The sequence below is a fragment of the Marmota flaviventris genome, chromosome 6 (genome assembly GCF_047511675.1).
Source record: "Marmota flaviventris isolate mMarFla1 chromosome 6, mMarFla1.hap1, whole genome shotgun sequence".
NCBI classification, from domain to species: Eukaryota; Metazoa; Chordata; class Mammalia; order Rodentia; family Sciuridae; genus Marmota; species Marmota flaviventris.
This window is the reverse complement of record NC_092503.1, coordinates 122,245,152-122,267,841: the sequence shown is the minus strand read 5'-3', so window position 1 is coordinate 122,267,841 and position 22,690 is coordinate 122,245,152. Positions and strand designations below refer to the sequence as shown.

Below are 22,690 nucleotides of genomic sequence, written 5' to 3'. Positions count from 1 at the left end.
CATTGAGCTGCAGCCAAGGTGTTGGTCAGAGTAAGGATCTCAACCCAGGTTAGGATCATTTTCCAAGTCCCTGGCTGTTGGTGTAATTTATTGCTGTCTTCTCCTGCCATCTCTCTGCTGCTGGAGGCTGCCTGCAGGTCTTTCTCTGTGGAAAAAGGATAGTTCAGTCTCTGTCTTCTGTCACCACATAGAGAGCAATTTTAAAAGGCCCACCTGATTGCATAAGGCCCACATGGCCAGTCTCTCCACATTAATGTCAGTTGATTGAGGACAATAATCACATCTGTGAAATACCTTCAAAGGGGCAGCAACATTACTGTTGAATCATAGAGCTGAAGATAGGTGCAAGTTCTCTAGGGGCTGAAGATCTGAGAGCATCTTAGAATTTTTCCCCTCACATCACATCTAGCAGTTTGGGATCCAAAACCTTTGTTCTCTTGTGTATTATTTTTGCTCACTTTAACTCAAACAGTGGTATTTTTATATAGCAATTACATTAAAGATTCATGGATCTCCCACAAGTTCTAAGTGTATTGCACATAGCAGGTGCCCAACCACAAATGTCTCTGAGATAATATCCTCCCTACTCTGGGTTCCTGAATCATCATGATAGGAGGGCCAGACCCTTTAAACTTCTTAGAGGACCTATTTTTTAAATATTTTTTTTAGTTGTTGATGGACCTTTATTTATTCATTTATTTATATGTGGTGCTCAGAATTGAACCTAGTGCCTCACACATGAGGCAAGTGCTCTACCACTGAGCTACAACCCTAGCCATAGAGGACCTATTTTTAACAGGTAGAATCTGAGAGGCCCAAATTTTAGATTATCAATTCTCTTTCTCTTAAAGGATCAGTAGGCACCTACTTCCTTCTTTCCAAGGTCTTAATGAATGATCTTACAAGCCTACATTGACCTTCATTTTGAGGTTCTTTCTTCATTTTGTCTTTGGTTGCCATTTGCCTGTATTAAGAATTGTTCATAATTTTGAGCACATGTTTTCCTATTTGCATCATTTAATTTCTTTTTTCTTTCTTTCTTTCTTTTCTTGCTAATGCTCTTGGTAGGGTTTCAAGGACATTTGTTGAATAGAAATGGTGAGAGAGATGCGGCATCTCTGTCTTATTCCAGTTTTTAGAGGGAATGCTTTCAGTTTTCCCCCATTTACAATGATACTGGCACAGGGTTTAACATATATATTTTTTATAATGATGAAGTATTTTCCTACAATAAGTATTTTTTTCCTACAATAAGTATTTTCCTTGTGTCTTGGATGCTATGTTTTGTCAAATGCTGATTCTGCATTTATTGAGACATTATTAGAATCCAAAATCTCCACCCGAAAAATTTGAGAACTCATAAATTAATTCAGAAACTTATCAGGATATAAAAATAATACCCATAAATCAATTGCATCCCTATACACCAATGATGAATCAACTGAAAGAGAAATTAGGAAAACTGTCCCATTCACAATACCTTCAAAAAAGAAAAAAGAGAAACTTGGAAATCAATCAAACAAAAGGGGTAAAAGATCTCACCAATGAAAAGTACAAAACACTAATAAAGAAGTTGAAGAAGACAATAGAAGATAGAAAGATCTCCTTGGGTAAGCAGAATTAATATTGTCAAAATGGCCAAACTACCCAAAGTGCTATACAGATTCTGTTCAATCCCAATCAAAATCCCAATAACATTCCTCATCAAAATAGAAAAAGTAGTCATGAAATTCATCTGGAAAAGTAAGAGACCCAGAATAGCCAAAACAATCCTTAGCAACAAGAGTGGATCTGGTGGCATTACTATTCCAGATCTTAAATTATACTACAGAGCAATAGTAACAAAACAGCATGGTATTGGCACCAAAATAGACCTGTAGACCAATGGTACAGAAAAGAGGACACAGAAACTAACCCAAATAATTACAGTAATCTTATATTTAAAAAAGGCACCAAAAATACATTGGAGAAAACATAGGCTCTTCAACAAATGGTGCTGAGAAAACTGGAAATCCACATGGAACAAAATGAAATTAAATCCCCATCTCTCACCATACAGAACTCAACTCAAAGTGGATCAAGGACCTAAGAATTTAACTAGAGACCTTGTGCCTAATGGAAGAAAAAGTAGGCCAAAATCTCCATCATGTAGGATTCGGCCCCAATTTCCTTAATAAGAATCCTATAGCACAAGAATTTTAAAAAAGAATCAATAAATGAGAGGGAATAAATCCAAAAGGATTCTTCTCAGCAAAAGAAACAATCAGTGAGGTGAATAGAGATTGGGTTATTTGATTTGATTAGGTTATTTTATTTTTCGGTGTTAAGGTTTTTGTGTGCTTTATGTATCCTAGAGATTAGTGATCTATCTGATGTGCTTGTGGTAAAGAGTTGGTCCATCCAGAGTTGAAACCTCAGGGCAGCAAGTAATTTGGAGCAACTCTTTACCACAAGCACATCAGATAGATCACTAATATCTAGGATACATAAAGCACACAAAAACCTTAACACCGAAAAATAAAATAACCCAATCAATAAGTGGGCCAAAGAACTGAAAAGACACTTCTCAGAAGAGTATATATAATCAATCAGTAATATATTAAAAAATGTTCAACATCTGTAGCAATTAGAGAAATGCAAATCAAAACTACTATAAGATATATATCTCACTGCAGTCAGAATGGCAGCTATGAAGAATACAAAGAAAAATAAGTGTTGGCAAAGATGTGGGAGGAAAGGCACACTCTTACATTGCTGATGGGACTGCAAATTGATGCAGCCAGTCTGGAAAGCAGTATGGAGATTCCTTGGAAAACTTGGAATGGAACAACATTTGACCCAGCTATCCCACTCCTCCGTCTATACTCAAAGGACTTAAAATCAGCATACTATAGAAACACAGCCACATTAATGTTTATAGCAGCTCAATTCACAATAACTAAACTGTGGAACCAATACAGATGCCCTTCAATAGATGAATGGATGAAGACACAGTGGTGTATATACACAATGGAATATTACTCAGCATGAAAAGAGAATAAAAGTATGACAATTGCAGGTAAATAGATGGAGTTGGAGAATATTATGCTAAGCAAAGTAAGCCATATTGGCTCTGGAAGCACCAGCCCAGCAGGTCTGATGCCAAAAGTACAAAAAAGGCGTCCAAATGGTTTCCCTGGAGGGGACTCCAATCTCCCCTGAGATAAAGTGGCAGCATCACCCTAGGTTGCTGTGAGAGCTGGCAAGGGTCCAGTTCACAGAGGCAACGTAGACAGAGGGCCAACCTGCTGAGTCTCTCTGGCTCAGAAATGATGGGCCTGATGTGGGTTCACAGGAGCTGAAATACCAGAAGCTCAGAACTAACTGTGCTATGAGGTTCTTCCTTGGTAAGGGGCATGGGGCAGGGATGGGGCTGAAGAAAAACCACCAAATAGTTGCATGGATAGCACTGAGAGCAGGGGCTGAGCCTGTACCTCTGTGTCCTGTTTATCCACCTGCTCCCAGCTGGCTTCAGAGAAAATCTCTGTGATGCAGCGAGACAAACAGTTCTGATCCAGATTGCTTTCCAAGTCAGGGATTGAAGTCTGTTGGCAAACAAACACAGCTGAACAGAATGAACCCGGTCTCCTCCAAAAAGAAGAAGAAAGGGCTTGGTGAAAAAGGGAGCACTGAGGACTAGGTGCAGGCATAAGTACTAGGGCTACCGAATCTGAGATGCATCAACCATTGGGCCTTGGGTTAAACAGGTGCAGAGATGATGCTGGACTCAGTTGAAAGGAGATACCCAGGTTGTGTGCACTGACACTGGAGTCAAAACATGGACCTTAGGGTTCCAGGAAGTATGTGGGACAGAAGTGACCAGGATGGAGTGGGAACTGAACTCCCAGTGTAAGCTGCCCTGGTGGACCTGCTGATCCAACCACGCCACTTTGTAAAAATAGTGCTCTGGGCATGGCCTCCTTTCTCTGAAGGATTCTTTGCAACAACAGACAGTCTTCCATTTACATGGCTGAGGCTGATCTTCAGCCTCCGTGAACAGGGCTACTTTAAACCTTTTCAATTCATTTAGAAATCCTCACCAGTCACCATGCACTGGGTAAAAAAGTGTGCCCATCCTCGTTCTGCCATCTTCTCTCAGACGGCTACAGAGGAACCATGACCCACACACCACTTCATCTCCAAAGTCCCCACTGAAGCGCAGTGATCCAGTCAGGTATTGGCTCTCCAGGCGACTCTTCAGCTCCTGGACTTGTTTCTTCAAGGTCTCCGCTTCCTGCTGGTGGCCTGACTCGATATGACGCAGGCGCTGTTGGATTGTGTCTGTGTACACAGGCATGCTATCATCATCCAGGTGGCTGCGGGAAGGGTGCTCAGGGCTGCTGACTGCGGATGGCCTTCCCGAGTGGCTATGCAGCCACTTGTGGTGCAAGTTTCCAAGAGTGTAAATGGACAGAGCTGCAGCTTGTGACAGACAGCTGGCGGCTCAGCGAGTCCTTGCTCCTCCCAGCCTCCGCATTGGCACAGTGCCTATTGGGTGTGGAGTTCTTCTGGAGGGTGCCAAGTGCTGGGGGCTGCTCTGAGGCCTTGTTTTCAGTCTCTGGGGCACCGTTACACACAAACCCCTCTTTACATTCGGCTAAAGGCAAGGCACAAGGGGCCTTTGTTGGGCTAAGAGTGCTGCCAGGAGAAGTCCTGTGGACCACAGACCCCCCTTGTGGCTTCTCAATGAGGCTCCTCTCAGCAGGCCTGGGCTCCAGTGCTGGGGGAAGCACGTCTTTGCCACTGAACCTGCCAGTGATAACCAGGCAAGGCTTACGGTGGACTTGGGGTCCACTTTCTGACTTCACATTATCTTCCATCAACATATCCATGGAACTGTCCATGTTTGGTCCTCTGGTCTCAAAAGGGACTTGGGAAGGTGGCAGAGAACTAGACAGTGAGGTACCAAAACCAACTTTTACATCTACTGGGATGGAAGGAGCTGCATCCTCCTGGTTCTCCGCAATATCCTCTATTGGAGGCTGCTCCAAAGGAACCTCCCGAGAATCCTCTCCCCTGTAGGGTTCCTGGAGTGAACTGGAGAGAACACTGGGCCCACCCTGCTCTTCAGGAATACCCTGTGAGAATAGAGACAGGCTGGAGTCTGGATGGCTCCTCAGAATAGCAACCCCCAACTCTGCTTCTTGGTAAAGTACAATGGCTGAGCCCTCAGTTGCTATCCTGTTCTCCTCTTTGATCTGTGGCATCTCCACACTACCCCTGTGTGCAGGCTCTTCAGCCCCACTCTCTTCTTTGGTGGCCTCTTGCAAAATGTTCTCCATCTGCCCCTCAGCCACCCCAGCTGCCACGGACAGCTCAGCACCCTGGGCACCCGGGTGTCAGCAGATGGCTCCGCTCCAGGACCAGCAAGGTTGCTCAGTTCCAGAGAGCGCCGGTGCTCCTGCCACTTCTCATTCAAGCTGGGGTCGCTGCTTCGCCGGCTGGCCAGAGGCACTGTGCTGTCGCAGGCTATGGTCAGATTGTCAAATGATCTAGTCTTTGGTATGCTAAAAGATAGAAGTTTGGGAAAAGTGAGAATCTTGGAGGCTATTCAGAGGAGATCAGGAGACAACAGGTTTTAACAAGCTGGAGCTATGACATTTCAAATAATGTTCTGGAGTGCAAAGCTCCCTCATAAGTCCTCGTATCTGCACTGCCTCTAACCTATGCCCCATCCATACAAATAAGTTAACAGCAAATGTTATTTTCAAAAGGCATTCTCCCTGATGCTGTTGTGTTTCCTCAACTGGTGGCAAGGTCAGACTGCTGATTCTTTGATATTACAATATTTTAATTTATTAGCCAATCACTCTGAATTTAATAAAGCTAATTCATAAGTAGCAAAGCCAACATTTCTATGATCTCACAGCATTTGCTTTCAAGCTCAGAAGACAAATCAGGTCAGGGAGGCAGGAGCAGAGAGTAGTGAATGAAATACAAACCAGGGTTCACAAAGAGCACAGAGGATGTACTCTATCACTGAGAAACTGCTTGGTGCATGTCGTAGAACAGGGCCCAACTCACTTCTGGAAACTAGGCTGTTGATTATCTTCCCAGAGAAAACTTTAGAGACCCAAGAACATGTTGTGGAGCCAGAAAATATCATGATCTTTAACCATCCCTGGCATGTTCCCATACAGGAATATACCCACACAGGACCTGAGGCCTGTGGCATCACCCCTGGGCTCACCGGCTCAGGGGAGGATCATCAGGGCTGGTGCCTGGGACTGGATATGGTGCACAGCTGTCATCCACAGGGGTAGAAGGAGATGGGCAGGGCAGATACACTGCACTCCACAGCATCAGGTTACACAAATGGCACACAGGGTACAGTACCTGAAGAGGGGGAGAGGACACAGATTTAAATATGTCCCAATAAGCATTTTAGAAATATCTGGAAAGATCAAAAATATACTCCCAGCTCTAACACCCCACAGCGCTAGGACACTGATCCCTGGGGAAGCAGCATCAGTGGATAGAGAGCTATCTCCTAAAAAGGCCAATATAGGACTAGAGATTCTGTTTGGCAACATTTTTCACCTAAGCACCTCTTATGGGCATGAAAGTCTGAAAGGATCTTTTAAAGGTCCATTTTTTCATTAAGTATTTCTCAGGTCATCTTTATTGAATGACTGATAACTTTCATCAGCTTGCTTTGCTGCATAAGAAAGTGAGTCATTCTGTTACAGTGATTATTTGTTTCCTGTATAAAAGCCTGGCTTCAGCAGAAACTGCCAAACCTGCTTTACAGGATCATTTATATTAATCATGTGAAAAGGAGGGTATTTTCTTCTTGCACTGTTACTCCTCCAGGAGGTAGGGTGAAGGGGGAGAGAAGCAGTTAGCTTAAATCTTTGATTTGATTATTTAAATGTAATGAGAAGCATATGAATATCCCAGCTAAGCAATATAACTTCTGATTAACCTGCTTTGATTTCTTATGGGTTTAAGATGCATTCTGAACAAAGGAATTTTACCATCTATTGACACGCAAATGTATGTGCCTGTTTTCTCTGCTGAACAGAAGGTATTCCTTTGAGAAACAAAGTCTTAAAGGGCCTGCTAGCTCTCTTATGAGCAGAGAATCACATACACATAATCAGTATCAGACCCAGTTCTGTGCTGAGACAGAAGCTGCAGAGGATATCATCACCTGGTACATGAGGAGGTGCCAGGGGCCTAGGAACAGCTCCTTCTGAGATATGAGAAGCACCCAGAAAACAACTTAAGTGCTCTTCCACCAGTTAAACAAAACATGCTACGAATAAATTAAGCTCTGGAGGAAGTGCCAGAAAAGATTGATGTCTAGGGTGGCAAAGTAGAAATGTATATTAAAACACCCTAAGCAAAGTGGTCAGAAGCAGGTCAGAGCATCATCAGGAAACAGTTCTTTCTGAGAATAGTGAGGGAAAATGGAAACAGCTCATCCATAGATAGAGATGCCTTCACAAAAAGAAGCACTATTCAAACAGGCTCCCATTTGTCCCCCACCCCAAACTCATTCTGCTGATGACAGAGGAAAGACTGAAGGATACATATAGCTTCTGACTGAGAGGAATACAGTAGGTTTTTGAAAGCCTTGCTGCCAGCCCGAAGAAGCGACCATACAGAACATGTTCATTCCTGAGTATGCTTTTCACCTCTCTCCTTGGCATTGTTGCACAGGAATGTTCCAAAGAGGCAGGAATAGGTATGCTGCACCAGTTTCACCTATGGGAGTCCAATGAGGCAAAATCATGCAGTAGGGCACACATGGGAGCCCAGCAGAGCCATCTACCCCAACATGTCTGAAAGCACTTCAGTTTACGCTGTCAGGATAGGGAAGCCCGGTTGGTCACACAATAGCCTCCTCTTCATGCCACCAACTCCAGGGCCTGACTCTATCCACCAGCATTCCTGAGTTAAAGATAAACTGGTACACCCCCTTTCCTCTTAGATTCCCTGTTGAACAGTCTCTGAGCTTCTGAGTTAACAGCCATCCTCAAGAGAAACAGAGCACAGAAGCTGGGTGCAAGAGCAGGTCAGCGTAAAACTGTGTCAAAGCTGAAAGCACATTTGTAAAACTATTTGTTTATTCCACAAATCATTACTGAACATTTCACTTGCCCCAGGCATGACTACAGGTACCAGAGGTGATGGATATGCAGCAATTATCAACCAGCTTTCCTGCCCTGATGTAGCTTACTCTAGCTAGGGCAGAGGTGACAAATACTATGAAGAACAATAGGACAGGGTGAGAGGGGTCTAGGCTGTGGGAAGGCCTCACTGGTTGAGACCTGATAGAAGGAAGAGAGGAGGTCATGTGGGTATCTGATGGAAAATGCTCTAGGCAGAGGCAACCACAAGCACAATGGCTGAGGGGAGTACATTTACAGTCTGAGAAATAGTTAAGAGGCCAGTGGAAGGGAGGGGAGGGGATAGGAGGAAACAAGCCTAGAGAGGTAGGCCTTTTAAGCCATTTTAAGGACTTTGGCTTTTACTGTATGAAATATAGTTACTGGAGGTTTCTCAGCAGGGGATGACATGGTCTGTCTAATGTTTTAGAAGGACTAGCTTGACTCTATATGAAATGAGAGTAGGAGATAATGGTGGCCTGGACCAGTGTGACATAGTAGAGGTGACAATAAATAATAGGTTTTAGACACATTTTGAAAGCAAAAACTGCAGACTCAAATAGACTGAATGTGAAATAAGAAGGAAGAGTTGAAGATGGCATAAATGTTTTTGCCCTAAATGACTGGAAGGATGAAGTTGCCATATGGTGAAATGGAAGACTCTTACAAGATTAAGTTTGTGGGGAGATGTAGAAATCAAGAATCAAGTTTTAAATGAATCAAGTTTGAAATGCCATTGAGACATCCAAATAGAAATACCGATACCGAGTGTTCATGATTGTGGCTGAAGTTAAGTGTAGAAGTCTAAGCTGAATGGATTCTCATCACATGGAGAGCAATTAAAGTCACTAGACTGGGTGAGATCCTTCAAGTAGTTACATTGTAGTTACATGGAAAAGTAGCCTTGAGGATGAACCCTGGGGCATTCCAAGATTCAGAACTAGGGAGACCAAGAGGAATCAGCAAAGCAGACAGAAAGGACCAGTCAGAAAGGAAGAGGAGAATAAGAGTGGTAAGTGTAAGAGGTCAACTTGAAGAAAGTATTTCAAAAAAGAAACTGAACTGTGCCATTACAATTGATGGATCAAAGAGATTAAGCACTGATCACTGGGTCAGCAACATGAAAGATCATTGGTAACCTTAACAAGAGTAGCTTTGGCAAAGTGTTATGGTGCATGCCTTCCTGGAGTGGGCTGAAAAGAACAGAAGAAATTTGAGATAGCTAATATAGGAGCTCTGCAGTAAAAGAGACCACAGATACAGGATAATAGCTGGAACAGAATGCAGGACCAAGAAAGGGTTTTGATTATATATATATATATATATATATATATATATATATATATATATACACATTATACTTTGCATGTTTACAGCTGTGATCTGGGAAAGGGAAATATGCCATTGCAGAAGGAAAGAGGAGAAATGCTGGAGCTAGCCAGCAGGACAGATGGGAGGAGATGGGAACTGTGTATAAGCAGAACAGATGGGCTAAAAAGGACAAGGATAGTGCATCTTTTATCAAAGGAGAAGGGAGAAGAGAACTTTGGAGGCAGTAGGGGCTTTGGTAGATGGACTGGAGGGAATATGCGACACACGAATTGCTTCTATTTCTAACTACTATTTAGGGTTTCTATCATCTCTTTTAAAAGCTAAGTTTAAAACAACTCAAGGTTTACAAGAAAAAAAAAGGTACATTTGGATTCAGTAAGTAAACAAATGCCAATTTATTATTGTTTTCAAATAAAAATAGGAGAAAATAATGACCCCTCTACTTAAATTATAAAAAGGCTACATACTTTCATGTGAAAATTGGACCACTAATATTTGCGTAAGTATCACGTCCAATTTTGATGGTTCCCAAAATGTAGAATCAGAAGCCCAAACTCACAGGAATGCTTCATTGAACTCAAAAGAGCAAGGAAATTGCCTCTGAAGCTGATGAACGCATTCAAGCCATTGCAGAAACACTGGGCAACGCTCGTTCAGATCATCCGAGGTCATCTCCCCATGACCGCACCGATCAGAGTAAACTTATGGCCAAAATCTAGCCACTCCACCTCCACAAGGACCTGGAAACCCTGCAGGGAGGCACCCAGGAAAGACAATTTGTGCTGGGCTACCAACACTGTAGCAGTCCTGAGCCTGGTGTCACCACCAGCAACCCCATTTAACAGCTTCCCAGTAGGTTCCTCTAGCCTAGGTCCATAGCCAGCTCCTTCTATTGGTACACAAGTCTAAGGAACTTTCTCAATTATCTGAACTCCATTCCACACTCACTGAAAGGGCCCTAACAATGCATCTTAGTTAACTAAGCTCCTTTCTTGAATTTGTTCATACTTTTAGCCTCCAGACTAACATCTTGAGGGATGTGTGTGTGTGTGTGTGTGTGTGTGTGTGTGTAATGAGTACCAGGGATTGAGCCCCAGGGACACGTGATCCACTAAACCATATCCCCAGCCCTTTTTTGTATTTTTATTTAGAGACAGGGTCTTGCTAAATTGCTGAGGCTGGCTTTGAACTCATGATCCTCCTGCCTTAGCCCCTCAAGCTGCTGATATTACAGGTGTGCACCACCACTGTGCCTGGCATTTGAGGGACAATTTCCCAGAGAAAATTAATATTTAATGTTTTATAAAAGCCATATATTCCCCCTTAATTTACCTTTTATTTTGAATTTTGCACATTTGGTGCTAAATTTACAAAGGCATTTTTGTAAAATCCTTCCCCACCCTAGATTTTTACAAATGTTTATATATATATGTGTGTGTGTGTGTGTGTGTATGTTTAAGCGTACTTTGTGGTTTTTCTTACTTCTTTAACCCAAAAGGAGGTTATTTTAGGGTCAGACTCCTTCTTGACAGAACACTCTTTTTGTAATATCTAGACCTATTATCATAAGCAAACCAAAATCCTTTTTAAAGAAGCCTCATTTTCCTGGGTTAGCCAGAACTTTCCCATGTAGACAGGCTATAAAAGAAAAGATCTATATTTCTCAATACCTTGTAACCTACAATCTGTCACACTTTAATAGGCATAAGAACTGCAGCAGGCACCTCTAACAATGTAGCTCAAGGTGCAGGAGGAATAATTAAAAACAAATTTGGCTTTCTTTAGACCTAATTGGTAACCCCCCCCCAAAAAAAAAAAATGATCATAAGACTCTCGGAGACCTCCCACACTTGTTATACAGTACCAACTCCCACACTTTGGACACACTCACCTCTATGGTTCGGTAATAAGGGTCCAGCAAGAGCTTAGCCAGTGCCACAATCTGAGGGGTGCAGTCCCAGCCATCTGAACAGTGCACTAGTACAGGTTGCTGGTCACAATCCACAGCTTGCACCACCAGAAGGGCCAACTTCAAAAGCACAGATAGGTGATGAAGCCACTTTGTGCTTTCAAGAGCTGAAAGCCAACTATAAAAATAGGAAGGGATGAGGCAAGTTTTTATGATGTATTGATCATATCCAACACCTGTCAAATAAAAAGCAATACCCCAAGATTTTTCTCTTCAAATGTGACACTGCCAAAACAGACAGAAAATCTGTTTATAAAACATGTCCAAAATCAAGACTCAGGCCTTACTCTGTAATAGAGGGCATCCTCAGAAATAGGGACTGTATTTAATAAGACCACCTTTGGTTATAACACCTTTGGTTCTAACATGCTGATGAGTAATTTCCCAGAGAAAATTTAAAAATTAATGTTTTTCAGTCCATAGTAGATACACACAGTATAAGAAAAGTGGAACCTTCTGAGAGATATTTCTAAGATGTAAAACAGAAGACATTTAAGAATCAACAAACCTTTCCAATAAGTTCTCAAAAAAAAAGTAAACTTAAAAATATAAATAGTCTATAATGAGATATAAGCTGAACACTGGACACCACACATGGGGGGCTGGAGTTATAGCTCAGTGGTAGAGTGTTTGCTTAACATGTGTGAGGCACTGGGTTCAATCCTCAGCACCACATATAAATAAATAAGGTAAATAAAGGTATTGTGCCCATCTATAACTAAAAACAAATTTTCAAAAAAATCTGAATGTGGCTGGGGTTGTAACTCAGTAGTGAAGCATTTGCCTTATACATATGAGGCACTCAGTTTGATCCTCAGCATCACATAAAAAAATAAAGGTATTGTGCCCATCTAATATATATATATATATATATATATATATATATATATATATATATATATATATACATACATACATATATGTGTATATATATATGTATATACATATATATACATATATGTGTGTATATATATATATGTATATACATATATATACATATATGTGTGTATATATATAAAATCTGGATGAGCCTAATAGGATGATTTAGACTTATGAAACTAGTCTACCAATGGCCACATGGAATTGCTAGGCTTTACCCATATCAGATTGAGCAGGGATCTAGAAGAATCTTTTTTAAAGGAGCACTCAAGAATATCAGATAGCAAGAACTGCCTCTTGGGAGTAATCACCAACTGACACATTTGAGTTTTTGTTTTTTGTTTTGATTTGTTTTAATCTGTTTACACATATGTTTCTTGTGCTTCTCCCTGCCCCTAATTCCCAAAAATGAGTTCAGATTTTTCTAAAATGCAAAATTTGTAGTTAAGACAAGTCCAGGTCTTCAAACAATGAGCCAGACAGGAAGGAATAAATACAGATGAAGTGGTGGTACATCTATTTTAGGAGTAACTGCCAACACTGGGACTACAGGACAAAGCCATAAAGGTCTACTAAATCTCAGGGAATGAATGAATTTTTGGAAGAGTCTAAGGAGCAGGGGATCTTCCCAGCCAGACAAGCAGACTACAGAATTAAATGCATATGTACTGATTTCATATAGATTAGTACTGTCTACCACCTGGACTGTGACTCTTTGGAGAGCTGACACTGTTTCCATCACAGATGTACTGAGTGCCTAGTATTCAGAGAGGAGACCTACTGTTTAATGAGCTGTAAGTCTGCCATCAGTAAAAACACAATATCAATACTTTCTATCTCCTAGTAGATACTTGGAAACATTTTTTCCTGATATATCAATTGTTTATTCTCATTGTTCACATGGCCGTGAAGGAAACCAAACTATAGGCTTAAGAGACCAAAAATGAAATTATCTTCTTACCTCTGGAGAAATGGTGAACAAAAGAATCAGTGTAGGTTTCTTTTGAACATGACTGAACCGTTATAAAATACCAGTTGGTGCTATCCTAGTCTAAGAGAAAAGCTGCACTCTGAAGTATGCCAGCAGAGGAGGTTCTGGAATACAGCACACTCCCCTGTGCTACTCTCAAACTGGAGCAGAAGCATCCCCTATTCCTCCACAACCCCAAACCACCATTGGGGATGAACTTAGAGCCATCCCATCACTACCAAAGCGGCTTTTTTCCCCCACAAGAGGCTTCGGTAGTGCATTATGATTTGCTGCTTCTTTAATAAAATTCCCTAGATATTAATTTGGAGGAAGTAAGAGCTAATAATCTGAGTTCAAAAACTAGCTTTTCTAGCCCAGTGGCTTGGAAGACTGAGGCAGGAGGATAGCAAGTTCAAAGCCAGCCTCAGCAAATTAGTAAGACTCTGTCTCAAAAAATAAAAAGGTCTAGGGATATGGCTCAGTGGTTAAGTGCCCTGGGATTCAATTTCCAGTACTCCCGCCCCCCCCCCCCAAAAAAAGCTATTTTCGTAATTTTAATATGGACGATATGAGAGATCACATAATTGGCAATCTTTGTTTTATAGACAAAAAAGTAAGACCTATGGTAGTAAAGTCACTTTGCCAAGGTCACAAACTCAGTTTGCGTCAGGTCTCCTGGGTTCCCAGCCAGGTACATTCTATGCCCCATCTTAGAGGAAAGGGTGCTGCCAGATGGGTCCTGGAATTGTGTAGGAATTGCAAATAGCAAATCCCAAAGGAAAGTAGGAAGCTCATTTCTTTGAACAGTCTGCCCACAAAGGACACTTGCTTTAACCTAAGGGCTGAATGGAACTGTAATGAATTTAATCCTTTGCTAGTAAAAGTCAATACAAGTGGTTTAGGCAGTACCTGATTTAATAAATCCAATAAAGAATGCAGCAAAACTCAATGTGATCATGAGATCTACTGAACAGGACCCAGGGAAATGACTATGGGCTTTAGCACAAACTCTAGAAAAAATGAATTCTGTCTTCTCTGGCACCAACTCTAGCTTCCTGAAATAGTAGAACAGGGGCTTTTAAATATTTATTGTCCATATTTGTTTTACAGAGCCCTGCTCCTAATTTATCTTGTATTCAAAGAGTACCCTTGCAGAGGGTATTACTTCACCTTCCTTATTACAAATGCCAACCATTCATTTTTAATGAGCAATAAAAATCATGATAATGTTCTCAGTAAATAAAAGAGTAGTTTAGAAATCAGAAGCAAGAATAAAAGAAACTGACCTAATGACAAGTTTAATCCATTTTAGAACATGAAGAGTAAACTGACTTTTTGTGGTAAAACAACCCAGTTCATAGCAAATAAGTGTCACTATAGGATTTCAGAAAACAAAGAATAAAAATGCTTTAGGACAAAAACAACATGAAAGAGAAAGGGTGGGAGTCCCAGCACAAACAAGGCAATGCTTCTGTTCTAAAAAGGACTGAGATTTTTTTCCTGTGCTGCACATTTAAAAATGTTTCAAAGGGCTGGGTTTTTCTTCCATCTCTGCTCTATGCTGCCTTGCTTCTGATGCAGAAAGAATATGTAAAAAGGCTAAAAATGTAACTTAAGTGTACCATGAATCAGGAGAGGATACCTCCAAATTTAATTAACAACAAAAAAAGAGCAATGTAAAACTAAAGTCTTACTTTCCCGGATCTGGCGTCTGTGTGCACAGCAACCTCAAAGACTGAAAACTCCCCATAAACACAACTTCACAGTTTGGGTAATAATTTGGAAAGAATAACAATAAAGAGAACACAAATATGTTGAATTTAAAGCCTGCATGACCAAATTTAAAAGATGCAAACTGGCTATAAAACAAATCCATTGCAGCTGCTAACTAATGAAACTGCAATGTTGTGATGCTTGACTATTAATCCAGTGCTTTATTCAAAGATGCCAACAGCACTTGCATTGTAGCTGTCTTTCTAAAAGAGGTGAAAAAGGAAGGTTAGAGCTGTAAAGAAGGTACTAACAAAATAAAAGCTATTTTGTTTTAAAAGAAAGACCTATAAACTTCCATCTCATCTTTACTTCCTGGGCCTCATCTATTTGTGGCTCTGGAATCTCTCTGAAAAGAATCTGGCAGAACAGTGCTTTCATGCATTTAAATTTTATCTTGGTACAACTGCTTCCAGTTTCCAGCTCAGGTCACACCTAAATAAGGAGCTTGGTACCTCTTCCTGCACCATCAGCCACAACTGGTACCAAGGAGTCCCTCCTCAGAGAAAGCCACCATTCAAACAGCAAATGTGTTACAAGTCGGGACAATTTTCACCCCAGGTTTTCTAAGGAAAAAATCCCCACATGGAGTTTGCCAGGAGGCCAGTAAGGAGCATACCCACTGTCAAAGGCAACAAAAAGCTTTTAGAAGACTGAGAAACAGAGCCACTAAAGCAGCATCCAAATGTAAACAAGTCTTATGGAAGATTTGCTTTCTTTATCACTTAAAGGTTGGCAGGAAAGGAAGATTATTTGGCTTCACTGCACCTCCTCCTCCATATATGCTTGGAAAAGAACACACAATTTTAAGAATATAAAGAGAAACTCTGGCTCTCTCAAGAAAGAAGGGGAGAAATATCGCTTGTCACTTATTTCAAATTGAGAACTAAGTCCAGGTTGGGCATGGGCTGGACTCATAAGGAGATAGTAGTTGAGGACCATGCGCCATCCATCTTACCTGGGCATTCGCAGCCTCCTCCTTTGGCTCGGTTTGCCACAGCTGCTGCATAGGAGCGAGCATCCAAGATCAAAAGCTTCTGCGGTTGGATGGCTAAACTCTCTGCTCCTGAAGCATTTGATAGAGAAGAATCTACGGACATCAGGAAGGGGGGATGGGTAAAAACTAAATAAACCTGTGTCTCTGAGAACTGTGAAAACTAGAACCAGAGACACATGTTGTAGTACCAAAAAACTCAAATGAAACCTCCTAACCAGACCTAGATAGATGAACTACTCTTCTTAGTTTATTTTCTATTTTCCCTTCTTATTAAAAGTTGACAATTCATTTTCCAAAACCAACTCCTGAGGTAAACATGGAGATCCACATAGCCCAACCTCCTATATCTCATTTCTACACCTATAGTCCAAAACTTGGTACCTCCCTACAGGAGTATAGATACACTACAAGTCCCCATCACACTCATACTCCATTCTTGTCATGAGAGCCATGCTTGAAACAAAGAGTCTTCTGGTTCTTGGCCAAGACTCAAGACTCCTCAAATAATCCCATCAAATTCTCTTCCAGAAAGCTCTTCTAAAGAAAAGGCCACTTTGGGCTGGCATTGTAGCACAGTGGCAGAGCACTTGCCTTGTACATATGAGGCACTGTGTTTGAGCCTCAGCACCACATAAAAATAAATAAAATACAAATATTGTGTCCATCTACAACTAAAAAAAAAAAAAAAAGATAGAAAGAAAAAGAAAAAAGAAAAGGCCACTTCAAGAAAAGTTTCTCATATACTATAAAACTGCTGCTGTGGGTGCAGGTAGCACCTTATCAAACGGGCTTCTTTTTTTTTTTTTTAAACAAAAAGTTTGAACCCAGGCGCGCTTAACCACTGAGCCACATCCCCTGCTGCCCCCTAACAGCGCGCTTTTTAAACATTTTATGCAGGGTCTTGCTAAGCTGCTTAGGGCCTCATTAAAGTTGCTGAGCCTTCTTGCCCCTACTCTCCCCGACACACCCCAAACAGATCCTACCTTTGGAACTGAAAACACTTGCCTACAAAAAATCTGAGATTTCATGAGTCAAAAATTGCTCTTATTTAGGCAGATGGCTCAATAAGCCCACTATCCTTCCTCAGGCTCTTAGTAAAAGAACAGCAACCTCAATAAATCATACTCTGACAGATCTTTTTTCCCAAAGCAGAAATCATACTCACAGTCTACTTTAAGATGCTATTAAAACCCAAAGTGTTTTCTAATTAGGCAATTATAGCAATTAAAAGGTTAGAAAAATTATTTAGCACTAAAAAGGAATAAAGTTCTGATACATGCTACAACACTGATGAACCCTGAATATGTTATGCTAAATGAAATAAAATAGACAAAAAAGGCCACATATTTTATGATTCCATTTATATTAAAATATCCAGACTAGGTAGATAAAATAGATTGCTGGTTACCCAGGGGTAAGGGCACTGAGGATGGAACAAGGAATGACTGCTAATGGTACAGAATGTCTCTTCCAGGTGATGAAAATGTACTAAAATTGACTGTAGTGACAGTTGAACAACTCTGAATACAGTATACTAAAAGTCATTAAACTGCACATTTTAAAAGTGTGAATTTTACATGGCATAGCTCAATTAAGCTATTTGTTATTGTTATAAAAGTAATCAGTTGGCAGTAAAAATAGCTGGTAAGCAAAAAATTTAAATGTCCCTATTCTATAACTCCAAGGAAAATACTTATGTTTTACTTTCCTTTAAAATTGTTTTTTAAACATGTATAAGCATACACACAAACACATAAATATGACACAGATGGATTTAAATAAAACATACTACTGAATCTATATTTTTTCCAGGGAACAAAGTGAGAAAGACTATTGTATTTAATCCTAAAGCTCATGAGCAATAAATTCAATTTGGCAATAATCAAATTCCCTGAAACTACCACTTTACTTATAGTTTTTAAATCCTCCCTCACCAGGAGAAACAAATATTGCTAACACCCTGAACTGGCTCATGTGCTGAATGAAGCCAAAGTGGACATAAAATCTCATTGGCCAGGTGTGGTGGTTCACACCTGTAACCCCAGCCACATAGGAGGCTGAGGCAGGAGAATCCCAAGTTTGCAAGGAGGCCAGCTTCAGTAACTTAGGAAGGCCCTAATCAACTTAACTGTCTCAAAAAAAAAAAAAAGAAAAATGGGCTGGGAATGAAGCTCAGTGGTAAAGCAGTACCTCTGGATTCAATCCCTTGTACCAAAAACAAATAACAACAAAAAAAAAGATAAGATAAGAAAACCTCATTGATTTTTTTAACAATGCCTTGCAAATAACAGGCACTGGGTAACCACTGAGGCAAATGACTGCAAATCTTCACAGAAGAGATTGGTGGGACCTTTCCTGAGCATCCTCTTCCTCCACAATGTTTCCCAGCACTGCCCAAGAGGAACAGTAGATGGCACTTTTCAGTCTAGGTCTTGGATTTTAAGGGTCACTGGCTATATTTCAACTGGACTACTGCTTTCTAAAATGCTTTAGACTTCATGAAAGAGAACTCAAACACTACAGTTAAAACTCACTAATTAAACAGTATTTCTATCACTTTAATAAAGAGAAGGAGGAAAATTATAGAAGTTGAGATAGCCAATGGATGAGCCTCACTAAAACACTGAAAGCTTCAATTTTACACAGAAACAACTGTTTTGAAGTATTCCCAATTTATAGGTTAGGCAAGCCCTCTACATGATTAGGAGTTACTAATAATCACCACATGCACAAAGTGGGGAGCTGTGAATCGCAATACAGACGGTGCTCTTTGCACCATCTTGCTATGTTAGAGCAATCTCTGTCTTCAGTTATAAATCCAATTAAGTGTTCTCTCATCACAGCAGGAGAAAGCCCTAATCAGGCATTGGTTCAGCATGGTGCTGTCAAGTAACTGGCTACTGGCAACCTCAGGAATCATTACCGCAAAATACAAAATATAACACACATACATACACACACACACATATAACATATTTACTGAATTTGGTGTCTGTCATATTCAGAAGCACTCTGCCACCTAGGCTGGTAGAACAGAGAGTGATAGAGTGTCCCAAACATATTTCATGTACCCCTTAAAAAAAAAAAAAAAAAGCTGCCAACTAACCTAGCAACCCAGTTTGGCACTCAGATAAAAGATATATGTTCTCTAGTTTGAGTCATTTACATCAAATAAGAATATTAGTTGAGAATGTTTTTCTAAGTTTTATATTCTACAAAGGCCTAAAAATAATGTATAAAGTGCAACATAGCCAACATGCAAAATTCCTTTTTACTTTTATTATATAAAAGTAATTGTAATTCTTATCTAATAAATATGATGTAGATATATAATAAATCACTAGATAGGTAGTGTGTTTCAATGAATATGTAATAATATCTGAAGACATAAGGATTTCTAGTCATTAAACAAAAACTAATGAAATGTGTATCAGGAATTATAAGTTTGCCTTTCTAAAATCAAAAAACAGCTAAATAATATTATAAATCCACTTGATTAACTGGTGTATTAAAAATAGATGATTGTGAAAACACCTAGAAACATGAATAATATTAAATGGAAGAACCACATATAAAATTGTATATCAATGATTACAAGTAAAGACCATTCTTTAATATAGAGTGGGTATAAATATTCCTATATTATAATAGCTGATGTGGTTATAAATAACTTTTTAAATTTCTTTCATATAAATTTTCTGGATTATGATTAGTATACTTTCTTAAGTAAATAGTAAAGAATTAGAAGGTTTATGATGCTTTAAAATTAACCTTCATCTAATTTTACTGTTTCAACACTAAATATAAAGGAGAAATTACAATTTTATTTTTAAGCAAGATTCCAAAACGGTAGTTTTAATCTAAATTTTGTATTTTATATAATATTCAACATAAGTTAAATTTAAATCAACCATAACAAGTTAACAGAAAAGAAATATCAAAATCTATTGCCAAATAAACAAGGTCAATTCATTAAAAAAAAAAAAAAAGATATATGTTCTGGGGCTGGGGTTGTGGCTCAGCAGTAGAGCACTTGCTTACCATGAGCAAGCTGCTAGGTTCCATTCTCAGCACCACATAAAAATAAATAAATAAAATAAAGGTATTGTGTCCAACTAAAACTAAAATATATATATTTTAAAAAGATATATGTTCTGAGACAAAACAACCAGTTCCAGAAAACCTATCTGGATTTACAAAAGCTATACCATGAACTTTCATTTATAATCTTTTGAGAGACTTTCTCTGAAAAACTATAATTAAGAGTTTTCACTTGTATATATACTTTATGGTCTCTACAAAGGGAAAAAAGCCCTAGAGTTCATGCCCTCTAGAACAAATTTTAGAAAAGAAAAAAGGCTTCTTATTTTTATTACACTCTAGTTTTTCTTCAACTAGTATTCTTAGGCTTCTCTGCCAAAAGGGAGATTCAATCACAGCCTTTAACTTAGAAAATGAGAGTACTTCCCCCTTATGTTCAAAGCCAGCAATCCTTGCAAATGCCTGATCTAAAGCAGTTGCTGGCCAGAGCAGTGGCTGGCTGCTTTCCCCATTCTAATGGGACTGATCATTGATTAAGAGTCATAAATCCCTTCAGTTTTTACTGCTCTCCAATTCTTGTGTCATCCTTACCACTTGAGTGATAGGTAAATTTGGTGACCTACTATTTTAGGACTGTCTGAAAATAAGAGTGATGAAAACTGAGATTGAAAACTTAATGGGTTCTGCTGAGCCATAGCAAACATCTTTCCATCTGTACTCAGGGTGAGCATCAGAATTTGCCTTCAATGAACTAAATGAAAATCTGGTTATCTCCATAAGATCTCCACAAGGAGAGAAATCCCTTCCTACAACCTCGATATTTCAGTGGAATGCCTCCTGGCATCAGAGAGTTTCTAACTAATCCATTGACTTGGACCAATTAGTCTGTAAAATGGAAAAATGAAATGGAGAATGCTATAGGATGTAATCATTACTTCCTAGAAATTTTAACATGATAGTGTAAAAACTGAGATAGTCACTGAATTAGAAAAGCAGGGTTCAAGTATACAATCTACAATCTGCTCCAAACATTTCTTAAAGAAGAAGCCCAGTGTTTATAGGCCCTCATTCAGATGTCACAGTACATCTGCAAAGTAAGACCTATCTATCATTCCCCTTCTTCTCATTAGGAAAAGACTGGGGTCAGCTAGGAGACTTACTCAAGGGCACAGCAAAGAATGTCAGAATAGGCTTGACCTCCAGTCTGTGTCTCCAAAACTTGTACTCCATCACCATTCTACCATCTCCTTCTAGAACTTGCATTCCTTGGTTCTCACAGCTTGGATATTTGAAATCTTCAACCAAGTTCAGCCCCACCCTTTTTCTCTAAATGCTCTCTCTCAAAACAAAATTCTTCCTCATGCTAAAGGGTCAATCACAAAGATAATCACAGATGATTCAACACTATTCTCAAGACTCATTTTCTAGGACTCACCTCTCTCAATCCAAAAGCCCTGCTAATATCTAAAGCTAAATGCAGTACCAGCACATGATCTTCTCACAGAATGAACTAGGAAGGATCTTGAAATAACAAGTCCGTCTGCTTTTCTATTAAAATTTTCTCATCAGTGTCAACTGAATTACCAGCTAATGCACAGGATGCATTATCAGTGTGTTACCAGAAAAGCAGCTTTAGCAATAAGGAAGCACAGACTTGCCTGGAAAGTTCTCTGAACCATTCCCTCCCTAGATTAGCAACAGCAGAGACAGCAGACCACAAGTAACGAATGAGCAGTAGCACCAACCAAAGCTGGGGCTAATCCAGCTTACACTTACCTGTAGACAACGGCAGGGATACATTTCCAGGACCTGAAGCTTGCTACACTTTCTAGCTCTTTATCAGTGATCCAGGCAGGCACTATGAGCTCTTGTGGATAACTACACCACATAACCTAATAAGATGAAAAGGGGGATGGGGAAGGGAGGGAAAGACACTAGGTGAGCCAACACAGAGATTCTGATCATGCTATTACAAAACCACTTAAAAGGCAAGGAGGCCTGAGTTGAGTTTTGGTCTCAATAGAATGAAGCACGATAAATGTTTGCTTATATATCTCTTGGATTGTTGCTTTTGATGTTACCTTTGAGAATCTGGCAATCTATCCAAGAAAGCAAGATGTAGGGGAGTTGAGGGGCACTCTCCTTATTTATCATAATTCTCTGTTGTAACAAATACATAGGTAATTTTTATCTACACAAGACCCAATTATTGGGGGAGGGGGTTCACCTCTAACAGACCTTTAGTCATTCAGACTTTTGTTGAAGGAAATGTGAAAAAGGATAAAGGTTCACAATTTCAAGTTTCCAAAGACCTCTTATGAGTAATTCATTCTTTGATTTGAACCAAACAGATTGTCCTAATTACAGGTAACAGGAGCAGCCTTGAGTATAAAGAAACAATACCACATGCCAGTGTAGGTGCACACTCACAGTCTCCTTGAGAGCTAAGTTAGTAATGTGAATGAGCTAATAATCATCATGTCTATAAAACACACTTCAGAACAAATTATATTCAAGAAGAAAAAAATCTTTTTTTTTTTTTTAAGAGAAGACGTTAGCTGCATGCCAGTCAAGCTGGT

The 22,690-nt window shown here is 39.8% G+C and overlaps 1 protein-coding gene across 1 annotated transcript in view; it reads right to left on the bottom strand.

Moving 5' to 3' along the window:
• Positions 1 to 3,368: 3,368 nt before the first annotated feature.
• The window catches only part of LOC139706138 (phosphatidylinositol-3,5-bisphosphate 3-phosphatase MTMR3-like), an 82,029-nt gene continuing 62,707 nt past the window's right edge, over positions 3,369 to 22,690 (bottom strand). Inside the window, 14 exon segments of the mRNA XM_071613835.1 lie at positions 3,369 to 3,584; positions 4,169 to 4,435; positions 4,437 to 5,365; positions 5,368 to 5,546; positions 6,230 to 6,376; positions 7,580 to 7,749; positions 10,041 to 10,181; positions 10,184 to 10,234; positions 11,377 to 11,572; positions 14,998 to 15,082; positions 16,032 to 16,230; positions 21,614 to 21,659; positions 21,888 to 21,991; positions 21,994 to 22,003. Coding sequence (XP_071469936.1) covers positions 3,369 to 3,584; positions 4,169 to 4,435; positions 4,437 to 5,365; positions 5,368 to 5,546; positions 6,230 to 6,376; positions 7,580 to 7,749; positions 10,041 to 10,181; positions 10,184 to 10,234; positions 11,377 to 11,572; positions 14,998 to 15,082; positions 16,032 to 16,230; positions 21,614 to 21,659; positions 21,888 to 21,991; positions 21,994 to 22,003 — 2,740 coding nt within the window.